At 38.1% G+C, this 14123-nt stretch overlaps 1 protein-coding gene across 11 annotated transcripts in view; it reads right to left on the minus strand.

Moving 5' to 3' along the window:
• Window positions 1-14123, minus strand: part of CDC42BPB (CDC42 binding protein kinase beta) — a 102919-nt gene that overhangs the window by 48474 nt on the left and 40322 nt on the right. For 10 of the 11 annotated variants that reach the window (XM_086613550.1, XM_086613547.1, XM_086613546.1 and 7 more), the window contains exons 3-5: window positions 11832-11915; window positions 8250-8345; window positions 3701-3849 (exon numbers count right to left, since the gene is read on the minus strand). In XM_086613550.1, the coding sequence (XP_086469676.1) occupies window positions 3701-3849; window positions 8250-8345; window positions 11832-11915 (329 nt within the window). The remainder of the gene's footprint in view (window positions 1-3700; window positions 3850-8249; window positions 8346-11831; window positions 11916-14123) is intronic. The other variant, XM_086613552.1, reaches the window with a different exon arrangement.

The following is a 14123-nucleotide window of genomic DNA, read 5'->3' on the forward strand; positions in this document are numbered from 1 at the left end:
CCAACTCTCTCCTCCCGCCCAACTTAAAACTTTGCCCGCAATATTGAAACCTTAGGTTACATCGGATATTCAAGCTCATAGAAATTGAACTCTGAATAGTCAAATAATCAAGCAGAACAATTACAATGAGTCATACTGACTGTAACAGACAGGCATTTAACTTCATCAACATAATTTAAAGATTATATGCATCACGAAATATTGTTTAGAGGCAAGAAAGGTAAAAGAAAAATGGCAATGTTTTAATCTTGCGTGTTTTGCCAAGACTTATAACTAACTTCTAAATTCCTATCTAGGAAGATTTTTTTACTGCTTCTTTAAATTTTGTCCAGCATTTCTGTTGGCCAATATTTTTAATTTGCTATTCAAGACTTTCCACTCGCTATTGCACAGCACATTTGTTTCTACAGATACCTTTGCATCCTGTGTACATGCAGTGGTCACTTTACAAGACACTGAATTCCCCCAACTCTGGGATTAGGGCAATGCCATTTCAACAGGATACAGTAACATTAGAAAGTCTTCAATATCAAATGGTGTCTTTCCTATTCTTACCTATATCTAGCAGGGTATAAAATGATATACAGCATGCTACAGATACTAAGTGACATGGAACTAAGATCCTCCTTTTATAGCTCATTACTTGATATTCTTTTTGATATCAGGAAGATACCCAAAAGGATTTACCAAAGAGCATGTTAATTCAATTTAGTCCACCAATTAACCACGTTATTTCACCACGTTGTACTCAAATTCACACTAAGAAAAGTATCAGTAGAAGATCAACCATCCAGACAACTTAAGACGACAGACCTGATACACACTATGCTGGATAGTTTGTGGGTGTTTTTTTTTTTTTGTTTTTGTTTGTTTGTTTTTGTTTTTAATTAATAGCTTCACAATATCCCAAATTATTTTAAGAGCATCTAGCCAATATGTTGGGGGAAGATGTTAAGAAAGGAAGACGAAAGAGCAAGTGCTAAAAGCAAAACCAACTCAGTTCTGCAGGCTAAAAAGGAGAACATCCATGTCTTCCAAGGTAACACATACCAGTCTCCTTCCCCTTCTTTAGCCAACACTATCCAGGATCAGATCCCGACTTGCTAGCATATCATCATGCCATTTTGAAATATTATTATTTATCTCAGCTTGCGAAAAAAGGTACCAAATTTATTAATGTGTTGATTCGATTTTCAGTTTGGGTTTTTTTTCAGATATCATATTTATTTAAAAACTATCTATTAATAATAAACGTACATGTGCTTTGCCTTAAACCCACCAGTCTTGTTGCACCATAAAATCCTGTATTTCTTTTCAAATGGGAAGTTCCAAATGCCACTACGTGTGCTCAAAAACTTAAAAACTGTACAACAGCTTCAGTTTAATCTTTGAGGAAGAGACAAGAATTACTAAGAATAATGAAAAAAAAAAACGTGCTCTAATATGCCTTGCTACATAGATGTGGAAGTTGACAATGTCTGATTTTTAAGGTGCTGAATTCTATAGTTTCGCACTTGAGGAGACTTAAGAGAAAGTCATGACAGGTTTAAAAAAGGGTCCCCATACATGTAAAAATCCTGCCTATCTGATAAATTTTTCCAACACAAACTTGAATTAACACTTTTTAACGAAGGGCTAATGCTTTGAAATTAACTGCTGAAACTTCAGTAATACTGTTGCTCATTAGCAGTATTATGACAAAATAGTAAATGTTAATCTATGCCTGTCAACATAAATTAAACACATACCTACTTGTTATAGTACAGAAAAATATGCACTTACCCAGAAAATTAGACCAGCTCACTATGCTTTCCCAATAAACCCATTCCCTTGTTAAACTTTTTCCACACATTTCAGTTCCAGATATTGTCAACATTCCCTTATAGTCCCATAACCACAAGTCAAGCTCAGTAGGTGCAGAGGACTAATAAAGCTTATGTACAACTATACACCAATTTTTCTGTTTGTTTATTTTTTAAAGAACACTGCTCACAATGCCATTCGAAGCCATCCAACACATCTCTGCTCTTCTGCTTTGCATGCAGATCTCGCTTGCCTAAGGAAACACCGTTTCTGTTTAGAAAAGCTTAATGCCTCATCTCTGAGCTCCACTGTTTCCTATCTACAGCTAACAGGTCATATAAGCCTTTAAAGGGTCCTTGAAATCCTCTCCAGAGCAATCATGCTTCCTCCTAATCCATTCCAGTTGCCAAGCACTAATTTCTTGGGCATTCATACATCTCCTATTCAAAGCGTATGTTTTGGCCTCAGAGCCATTCATTCCGATTTCCACAACAGACATTCATTCAGCCCCATGTAAAGATGTAGCTGGTCAGTTAGGGAGGCCACCTTCCTCGGAAATGGGTGCAATGGTTTCTCTGGTGAGCTTCTGAGTCTGTAACGTTCTTAAATCCCCACATATTGTCCACATTTAATCACAGGAGTATTAAAGTTTACATATCTTTTACCTTTTTAATTTTTGAAACAGTCATCAAAGTCCAAACAGAAGACTTCGAAAGCACTATAATTTAAGAATTCTCTGTGTCTTTTAAATATTAATTATAAATAAAAATCACCTCACTTACCTAATAGTTTTCAACTATACATTTCATAAAAGAGACAGTAGAACTGTCCTTATTTTGCAGATTAAGAAATAAAGGCATAAGGAGGTAAAGGGACCTGGCCAAGATGTACCTGCCAAGTCAGACAATGCTAGTAGGAAGTCCACTTCCCCTGAGCCAGGACTTTCAGTGACCTATCGTGAACCTATTTGTATGGCCATAAGCAGATTTCAGTTAACTGGAAAACCTCACTACTCTCACACTCTGTATATTCTAACTTCTCTGTTTACTGAAATCAAGCTATAAAATCAGCATATAAAGAGACAACTGCAGAGATTTTCAGAATTAGTATAACTTTGCTTTCTAATTGACATATAATACATAGCTCTTCAATTTGAAAAACAAAGAACAGATAGAAATTCTCGCTTGATCAAGATTCTTGCAACAATGGAACAACATATCCATCGAGTGCCTCCCTTGCACTACTCACAGCTCTTCTAAAACAGCTGCTCCAAGGCAAAGCCAAAAGAGAAGCATACAAAGTGTACCCTACCTTCCTGACCCGTTTCCTCCGACAGAGAATGAGGAATATTATACATTCTTAATTACTACAGAACACAACCTAAGTTAACGTGATAGTAGGCAGGATCTGGAATACGCATCCTGTGTGCAGAAACAATTAGGCAGGTACGTGCCCACTCATCATAAAAGCCGCTTGAGGATGACCTCAGGTAAAGAGATGCACTGACGCTATCACAGGCTCACTGTGCATAAATTTCACAGAACGTCTAAACTTTTGCAGAGAATTCTAACTGCTTCAGATCTCTAGGTTGGCTTGGACAAAGGCAGATAAATATTCATGAAGTGAATTGAGAATAAGTCAAGAAGCCTGATTAAAAAGAAAAGCTTTAGTAAAAGGTCAGTCAGACAAATATCACTGCTTCTAATATCAATGCATCAAAACTTGATATTTAAAGTGTAGTAGTTTATACAGCTATTATACAGTATGTAGTAAGCAAGTACCCACAGTAGTCTGCCTGTAGCTACAGTGCTCATTTGTATATGTAGCAATATTTTTAGGATTAACTTAGTGTAACTGCACATGTATCTTTTTTTCCCCAAGTAAGACAGTATTTTACCTGTGCACATAGTGCAGCTCATGTATGGAATGTATAGCAAGCACCATTTCACCAATGTAGAACCTAGCCATATCTTCAGGAAGTTTATCTTCAAACTTACTGAGAAGTGTCAGTAAGTCACCACCAACATAGTAGTCCATCACTAGATACTGAAAAGGGAGAAATAAAGCACTTAAGTACTGAGACACAGGTGGTAAGAATAAAAATAATTTCAAGTTAATCAGTTAACCCCTGGAAAAAACCACTTTCACTAATTTTTTTTCTATGCCTAGGGAAAGTAGTCAAAATTGGTAATCAACTGCATTACTTTTATTTGCTTATTTACTGTAAAAACATGCCCTATTCCTTTAACAATCACAGTAAGGATGACATATTAGCATTCAGTTCTTACCATAAAAAAACAAGCAAGATATGGCAGCAAGAAATTAGTAAATCAGAGTTAATTTACTTCTATCTTAACTAAAGTGCCACACAAAGAAAATGATGTAATATCACCCAAGCTAATGTAGGTTATCGACTCTTAAATTGAGAATTTCCAGAGGATGCAAAAAGAAAAAACTTAAGTTAAAACCAGTACTTGACACAGCTTAGTCTAAAATACACATTTCATTACTATTTTTAGTTTTGGTGTCATTTTAACACTACTAGTGGTTCCAAAAGTTGAACTTATCACATCAAGATCTTCAAACACTCTTCCTGGCACATGCCACATCATTGATGCATAACATGGCTGGCAGGAGCTTGATGACACTATACATTACGGATGCCCATGACAAGCCAGAAGCACTGTCAAGCCAGAGGCACTACAGTGGGAAATTTAAAAATCAAACATCAATGTTCTTTTGAATATATTTCAACAGAAAAGTAAACAGCTTCCTAGGCCAATCAGCCATTACCATATCCATGGAAAGAACCAACACAGATAGGGTGATGTGAAAGAACAGGACTCAGACTTGCTATTTCTCATACCACAGAATGAGGATTATGTTTTAGTTATTTCCTAGCAATATCCACCTAAATCCAGACCATTACTTCAAGTATAATGACTTTATCTGGTACTACCAGTCTTGAGCCATGTTGCTCTATGCATCCCAAGATGCTTTGATGCACATTTTTAGGAATAACTTTGCTTTGGGAAGTTATTTCCAGAATAAGCAGTCATCTTATTCTTCTCCTCAAGGTAAAGCAACCTGCAAACCACTGTCCCTGCCACAGATTCATCTTCCACAAAGGACGAAAATTAAACAAGACATAAACGCAAAGGAACATAAAGAGCAACACTAACAACTTCCTCCCTGTCTTTTGGCTTAAAAGAGCGACTCCAAAGGGCATAGGTTTTGATATTTTTCTCCATATCATTCAAATTATAGCTTAATCTGATAGGCACATTTCATCACTTATGTTGAAATCAATCAGTTTGTATTGCATAACCCATCAAGGAATTTTAAACACGTGTTGGCACACTGTACACATAGAACAATTACGTTTGAAAACAAAAGGCTACAGACAGGAATCAGCAATCTTTTAAAAGAGATATTGTATGAAAGTATTTTCTCTGAAATTCAAATATAAGAGCTTAGAGAGGCTTCTGTGGGAGCTGAAACAGCCCGCCTGTCAAAGAGACAAGGTAATGCACTTCCCTCAGCTCCCACAGCGTTCATAACTCAGCAAGAATTCAGCTGACCCCTGAAATGAGGCACTAGAACCAGAGAAAGATGGAAGACCTCTTCTGTAAGAAAGTCAAATTTTATTCATCTTCCAATTCACAACTATTTTCTTGCCAGGAGGCACTTCTCCCTTCACATGGGATTGAAATAACGGGTATTAAGACACTGAAATCTAGAGGTACTGCATTCTTCCAGGGAAGCGACTACATCAAACAAGGGGAAAGTAGTTGGAAATCAAAAGGGAAAAAAAAAAAAAAAGACATCAAAATACATTCATGAATACCCAGGAGTCTTTAAGACAGCAGACAAGATGTCCTTCTTCATGGGAAAGAAAAATTTTCTAGTAAAGCAACAGAAAACTAACAGATTTGAATCTAGAAGAGATTAATAACTTCAGGTCTCATACATGTTTCTCATATTCACGAACTATGTTTTATCTACACCATATCTGTTTCAGCAAAATCACCAAAGGCTTACTTAACCCATCTTGACTGAAACTATCTCTATGAAAAGCTTTCTAGGAACCAGAAAAAAGCCATCCTAGCATTTCCATGTAATGTCATTGAAGAGATGGCTGTTTATAAATACTACCACGTGGTGTAACATAGACATATTGCGTAATTTTGTGTTTCTTGTTTATATGTAAGTTCTGCATCATCACACACTGTACAAATATTAAATAGAGGGAATAAAACCCACATTACTTCTAGACTCTCCAAGGGCTGCTACTACTTTTCTACCTTAACATCTCATCTTCTCTTTATTTGTCTCATTCTGAGCGCTTTATCATGCAGCCAGAGGACGGCAAAGCCCTAGCTGTGGGAAGACACCAAGGTTCTTGCTCCGCTTCAAGGTTACCTTATGTGGTTTTGCATTTAAGAATCATTAACTATAATGCACCAACATCACTGGGAGCGGACACCAGAACCTAGAGCTTTCTCTTTCAGAGGACCCATGTCCAATCCAGGCTGGAGAACCGAGCTCTTGTCTGTTCTTGTTTTGTTGTCAGCTTTGCACTCTAAGCTACAAGGATCAAGAATGAAGAGCACAGCTAAAAAGTAAACCAAATCTGCTCAGGTTCTGTAACATGGTAGCATTCTCCTGAGATGCAGAAAAACGTGGCTATGAACTTTTTCAAGCTGATCTTTTAGCCCCTGGACAAGTGGCCCAACTAAAATGGGATGGAAAAAAAACCTCCGGTACAGGTTTTTGCATGAAAGTCACTTCCTTATGTGTTTCACCTTTTCTTCATACATCATTTACAATAGCGTGACTCAGATGCAGATACACTCCATCTGTGAGCACCAGACACTTACATGAGATGGATGCTGAGTAACAGCCCAAATTGGAAGACAGCATCTCATCACATGCAGAACCAGACCTCAGGCAAGCTGGGAATCTGCTGACTCTGCCAGGCAAAGTTGTTGCTTTCTTAGATACTGGATCTTAAATTAGATGCTAGATGTCTAAATTCTGCTGTCAAGTTAAACTTCAACATCAAAATGTCTTTGGCAATTTGAGGAAAAGAAACATATTATACTGCTATAGCTTGCTAGGAATAGATTTGTATAAAAAGGTATTAGCAACACTAGATCCCTCTCTATACTGTCATTACTACTGCTTGATACCTTGCACAGACAACAATTTTTTCTCCAGTAGCTCCATTCTTACAAGATACTTGGAAATACGTTAAAGGATGTCTCAGGTTATTTTTATGCAAGTTTGAAGGCTGTTTGGTTCTGAGAGAATTTGAAATTATGAGCTACCTTCATAAGGCAGTGCCAGAGACAACTAAACTTTGTGATGTTGAAACTCTGAATCTATCACAAAGCATTCAATGGAAATAGCCTGTAAACGAGGGTCTAAGACCCGGCTGCTTATTTGCTTACGATGTGCATTTTATTCTGAAAATACTTTTAACATGTCGGTCGAAATAATTTGGTTTGTTTCAGCACCTGTGAAAACGTCTGAGTATTTTCTCTTTCATATGCTCAGTTTCTGAACTCACTGGCAGCCTTTTATCAATACATTTTTTCTTATTTATAATCATGACTTGCTACTGTGGTACTATCTATAAAGAACAGGATGTGAAAACTTTCACACTACAACTATGTCGGTTGTTACAGGAATGGCAGGTTTGCAAACCCAGCCTCAACTAGACACATGGAAGCTGTATGGTCCAGTGTATTGCAGTATGTTGGGGCTTTACTGATTTTGCTCCTGACTAGTACTCTCCTGACTTCAGTGACTAAGGTAAACATATTTTATATGTTACAGTTCTAATAATCCATTATTAAAAAATGTAATAGGCGTAACGATTTTATAAATGGTTGCTAAAGTCTCTCAAACTACTGAGATGACCAATCTGCTGATTTAAAAACATATTTTATTCAAGTACTTTTAAGAAATAAGCTATTTTTTTCGTGAGGCTTTTAAAATACTACCTTAATCAGCTTTTTTAATAAAATTTTTAATTACTTTTGCCATTTTTCAACAGAATCTTGCTTCAAAAGACATTCTGAAAGTTTAAAATAGAATAAAAATATTTCTTACTTTCACAGCGTTAACACCTCTCAAAGTATTTAATTGCAATGTTATCCAAAACATTAAACTTAAGCATGATATATTTTATGCAAGGGTAGATTAGTTAATTTAAGGTGCTTAACTAAACTTCTATATACTATAGTACTACATGACTTCCTCACTCTCCTGGAGTTACAGTCAGTCTCTTTGAAGTTTTTCTTGAAGGAAAAAACAAGAATGTTGAAACACTGCTGTGAGGCATGAGGTGGACTGATATATTGCACTAATATCCTTAAACGTATCAAAAATAAAGTCCTTTAATAACCTAAAGCTTTTATTTGCTGATGAATCAAACATACCAAATAGTTCTCATCTTGAAAGGCATAGTGCAACGTAGTAATCCACTGACAATCTCCATTCACCAAGACATTTCTCTCCTCTCGGAAGCAAGCTGTCTAAAGGAAGAGAGGGGAAAAGCCATTGTCAGCATCAACAAGTAGTTTTCACAGGATGTATATATATGGATGTTTTATGGGATTATTTAGAATTACTGAACAGAGGTCTCTATACACTGGATTCAGTCTGCACAAGTGACAAGCCAAGGAATCTCTGCAGGCTTGTAGTCAGGCATTCAGTCACTCTAATCCTGACTGCGACCTTAAAAAAACCAAACCAAACCAACCAACACCCCCCTCCCAAAACACCAAAAAGCCCACAAACCAATTCCAGTCAACACTGAATATTTGTTCCGTAATGTGTTTTTAAAAGCCAGAAAAATGATAACTTGTCACTGCAATAGAAAGACAATGGCTCTAGGAAAGCAAGTCTGGTTCTTCTGAAAAACACCTTTGTGAAAATAGAGTTTCATGTATACTTTTCTTACATTACAATTCCAGTTCCAGACACTGCCAACACACTACAGGAAATAAGCAGATTTTACTATTACTGTCTTATCTTTGTCCAGTATAATACATTTTCATTTTCAATAATCTTTCATCTACTTCAAACAGCACACTGCAACACTTCAGAGAAGCAAGCTCTGTGTAACAGGTTCTCAGGATCTTTACATAAAACCAACTTTCATAAACTTCAAGTGAGTCCTCCTTAATAAAAATATATTAACATTTTTATAGGATCAGAACTATCAAGGTGCAGACCTTGGGATTAGTCTCAATCCATAAAGCCATTATTAAGATATTTGGTTGTTGCACATTCAAGCATTTGGGTTCTAGATAATAATAATTTTTTTTTTTTTTTTTGTCATTGCCACTTGTCCAGATGTTTTAGAAAATGTGCTACAGAAGGAACGTGCCTGGGAAGGCCAAGCCGTACCATATACAGATTGCATCTTATAAAGCTATCTCAACCGTTTTTCCCCCTAAGGAAGCAAAAGTCAAATTTACATTTCTACTGAAGACGACCATGCTGTGGCCACATTGTAAGGTTAGTAATTATTGGTGCAAAGAGACATAAACGGTAATTAAATGTTAATTAAGAGCGGTTTAACGGTTTATGAATTTAAGGCTAAAGTATCACGCTAAAAAAAGTTTGGCAGCAACAGCAGCTGCAGGTAATGCTATCCCCTGCCCACAGCACCAGAGCACAGCACTTCTCAGTTCCACCACTGCGATGCGAGGAAGCTGCCAACACAGAAAACTAGTTTGTTTATTTTCAAAGACATCAGTTCCTTGATCCAGTTCACTCTGCAACCTCAAATAGCAAGGGAATGTTATGAATGCTTCAAAACCAGTAACGCTGCTGAACGCTTTGCATCATGAATTCAAAGTATACAACTCTCCTTCTCTGCTTACACTAGCTTAAAAGGCCTCGAGAGTGCCTTGAAAAAGTGTGACAGGCTACCTAATCGGCCAGGCAGGTCTTATTTGTACTGTCGACAGCAATACACCAAGGACTATGTATTTTGCTGTCAAAACAACCAATACAAACGGCCCACCTTATCAACATAACTGGCATGCCTACTTCTGCTTGCAACCCATTTAAGGATGTCAGTTGATATTCACTAATCTTTCCTGCATTTTAGTGGCTTCTGACCGTGTGGGGTTTTTTTTCCTTGCAGCTAGTACACAAACAAACAGTGTTTAGATAACTTTTTTGCTATGTTTAATAAGTCATAAAATGATTCATATCACAATTTACAAAACAAACATAAACCAGTATAACAACGTGCTTCTTAGACCACTCATACAGTGGATAATAAAACACCTGAAGTCTGCTTTTCAGTGGAATTGCCCACTTAAAAGGCTACTGTATTCTTGCAGGCTTCACTTTAAAAACTAAGAAGTTTCACCACATTTGGGAAATTTTAACACTCAGATGTTTCATGAACTTGATATGCAGGTTATAAAGTCTTGCTTACCCAGAAAAGCCAAATCAAGCAAGCAAACCAAACAGGAAAAGACAAAGGAGCACAGTAGAGAAGAGAGTTCCTTTATTGTCCTTTGTAAATGGGGAAAACCATTGGAAAGAGAACTTAGCTGGACTGTTACTTGTCCTATGTGTGTATTGGGAAAACTATGGCTCATTATACACCTTTCTTGGTGGATAACCCTCCTCCGCCTCTCGCCTGCCTGAGAGGGTAAGAGAAGTTAGTTGCATAACTTACGACAATTTGTAAACAGTTGTCTTCTCAGGAGTTCTCTACATGTAAAAGTTTCAGCTATTTAAGTAGGCCACTGAATTCAGTCACTTTAAAAATGACTGCAGTAAGCCAGCATAGCTGTATTTCCATTAGAGTTTGGGAGCCCTCTACAAGCATTTGAGTTTAAAACAATTCTATACTGACCAATGCATTAATCCAACTGAAATCTGTGTAGAAAGGACACCCAACTTCCTCCATACAGCAGAAGGCTTAATGCAGAACCGCTGATGCAGCACAGCCAAGGAAGAGCATGAACCCTGACAGCTCACAGCACAGCCCAGCAGCAGTGCCTGCCGCTGCTCCTTCAAGGAGAGCATGGACTGATGGATGGAGCGCGGCTAAATCAGGCAAAGGCAAGGGTGAAGAGGGGCTTTACAAGAGGGAGGAAGCTTATTCACAGCAAAAGAGCTGGCACTGACTCCCTGAAAGGAAGGGAGGGACTAGGAAGGGCTGCAAGGGAGGACGTGTCAGGAAGGGGACAGAAGAATAGGACAGGGAAGGGTCAAGCAGGCTCAGTCCTCAGCAAGCTGACTGCCTTTGCACCTTACAGAGCTGCCGCAAGTACTGATGCACAACATGTATTTTCCCCTCAAATCTATCGCTCGTTTATCTGCTGAGTTAGGTTTTCCTGTACTATGCAAGAGTAGGTGTCCTAGGAATATGGCACTTCCCATGGCATATTCTTAGTAGGTTCTTTCCTAACCTCCAAAGCACCCATTCGCATTTACATAATTTGTTGTGACAATGTACATTTCCTTTCATTAAAAATACCCTTCTAAAACAGATTTACCTTCTTAACACATTTTGTTTTACAATCTGAATCTGTGAGTCCAAAATATTTAATTATAGTTTCACTAGTTATTTAAATCCTATTACAAAGAGTAGGACACAAAGCTCCTTAACGTATGCTTTCTGAATACAAGAGAAAAAAGACCTTTTCATAATGTTTTTGTATACAGTTGTGAATGCCATAGTAGCACCAATCTCAGCTTTCATGTAGTCTTTAACTTGCCTTTATTGTAAACAAAAATCTGGCCAATAAATTCAGGGTAAGAACTAGGGCAGACTGTCTGGTAAACGAATACACAGTAATGCTGAGAACAACAGATGCCTGGAAGGGACTGTCAGACTTGATTGCATTACAACAGCTTAAGAAAAAAAAGAAAAAAAGAATGACGCTCCTATGCTCATGAAATAATTCTTCGTAATCTGGAACAGCTTCAATGTAATTTTCCTAATGCCATTTTAAAAATTCTCTGTGTTAAAGAACCATATTACTTACCTCTGCCCTTTTAAGCATTTCCCACTTATTTAGAATTTTCATTGCATAAATGCGCTCTGTACACTTCATTTTAACAACTGCAACCTGAAATAATAAAATATCTTTATTTAACAAGAGCACGGTCAGCGAAATACAGTATTTAAACAGCTTAATATTCACACAAAAGCATGGTCAGAGAAACACAATTTTCAAACAGCTTAAAGTTCACAAATCAATAAAATAAGTTACTAAGGAGTCATCAGCAATCAACTCACTTGAGTATTGATAAACTATAGCTTGACTCTTTGCTCCTTCTATATTCCTCTTACATTACTACCGTGTGCTCGATGCACAGCACACCATGTGTGGCCAAGTGCTCATGATCAAGTACACAGGGGATGATACAGGAGGAGCATGAAGCTTTTCATATGAAGATGTGTAGTAAAGCTACATTGTTTGCCAAGAACAAGCGATGCTTGTACACCATGCCTTCAGCCAAGGAGGCAACATTTAAAAGGGGAGCCTGAGAAAACAAGAAATGTTGCTGTCAATAGAAATACACTACATTTGACTAATTTGTTTTCAGATTCCAAGTTTCTGAAACTTGAAAGATACTTGCAAATTAACATGCTTTTGTGTACTGTATGCAGATATTTTAAAAGACGCAAAAACAGTATTCATTTACTTATTCATCATTTTGCTTGAAGCATTTTACTATGCATCCTGCGTATTAGACTTGCTTAGACTGGTCTGTTATGAACGGTAGCTGTGCACACAGCTGTACAATGGAAGAAAAAACAGAGTAATACAAAACTTCAAGGCTTAGGAATGCAAAGACTTTATTTTGACCAAGACTTGTATTCTCCAAGACCAAAACTAATTCTTCTTGTAGTAAAGCCATCATTTCCACAAAATTCTTCCAGTTGGCAATAGAAAAGCAGGCATCACGACTAAGACAGCAACATTTTCACAGGACTATATATAGACTGCTTGAATATTTCTGCTGCTGCTTCTCAGATCATCTCTATTTCAGAAGCAGAAAATCAACCAGTAGTCATTGCTTCCAACAGAGCTCTGAACAGCAGTTGGAAAAGTAACAGGAATCACATCAGCTCGCCTCTTCTGCTGCTTAAAAACTCTTATTTATAAGGGATTCGGGAGCTACAGCAGCTCTAAGAAGATGCTGACTATAAAAGAAGGTTGGAATAATGCGTCAAGCAGAGCAACATTATACATTCAAAAGTCCTGAGAAGGGAAGAGAGAAACACAGTATCTCCCTGCACCTTACCATTAAAGAAGCTCCAGATGAGGGGCAGGGGGACAACTGCTTCTCCAGTGACACAAGAATGGGATATTCACGTTTAGACAGACACCTCGCTCTGCAGATGCATACCTAAGCCTCCCACTTCTCAGTGCATGAAGCTCCACTCACCAGGTCACTTAAGACATGAGTGACACCTAGCACACACCTGCACACAGAGTCACGTAACAGAAACATGTCGTAAGAAAAGGACTAGCAAGTATCCATCACAGGAGAGCCATGGAGAAGTGGCCCTAGATGCAGCTGGGAAAGACATAGCATGAAGAAGCAGCTTCTGTAAGCTACATAGAACGTCCACAGCTACAGCACATCCCAGCATCTCCTGACCTACAAACATCTTCCACAGACATTGCTCGTGCTGCACGGGGGAGGATGAGTACGATGGGAATGTCTCATCTGAACACAAGAGGTTCTTTGGGACATATGAAAGTGTTCAGCACTGACCTTCGGTAATGGCCTAAAACATTTAGCTTTGTTCTTGTCCTCGTCACAGCCCTGCAGTTAAAAGCCATTGTAACAACCTCTCTGCATACACTTAATTGAATTATTTGCCTGATACAGCTGAAGGCACACTGTAAGTCAAACTGCACACTAAAAGCTTTGGGAAACTGCAAGATGCTGACATTACCCGCTATACATTTTAAACTTTGTTCCATACAGAACATGACGACTCAGGAACTACCCCCATCTCCACTGAAGGGACAGATCAGACCAGAGTGCAATTACCTGCTGCAGCTCAACAAAAGCTCTAGGGCAGAAGAAATTTGCAAGCATAGCTCTGCGAGCCCTGAAGTAGCAACATTCAACTTTCAGTACATCGCAACACTAGAACAGCTCAACCATCAACCCATTTGACACTGTCCCAAATGACATCCTTGTCTCTAAATTGGACACACATGGAATTGATGGATGGAACACTCGGTGGATAAGGAATTGGCTGGATGGTTGCACTCAGAGAGTTGAGGTCAGTGGCTCAATGTCCAAGTGGAGGC

The sequence above is a fragment of the Tauraco erythrolophus genome, chromosome 6 (genome assembly GCF_009769465.1).
Source record: "Tauraco erythrolophus isolate bTauEry1 chromosome 6, bTauEry1.pri, whole genome shotgun sequence".
NCBI classification, from domain to species: domain Eukaryota; kingdom Metazoa; phylum Chordata; class Aves; order Musophagiformes; family Musophagidae; genus Tauraco; species Tauraco erythrolophus.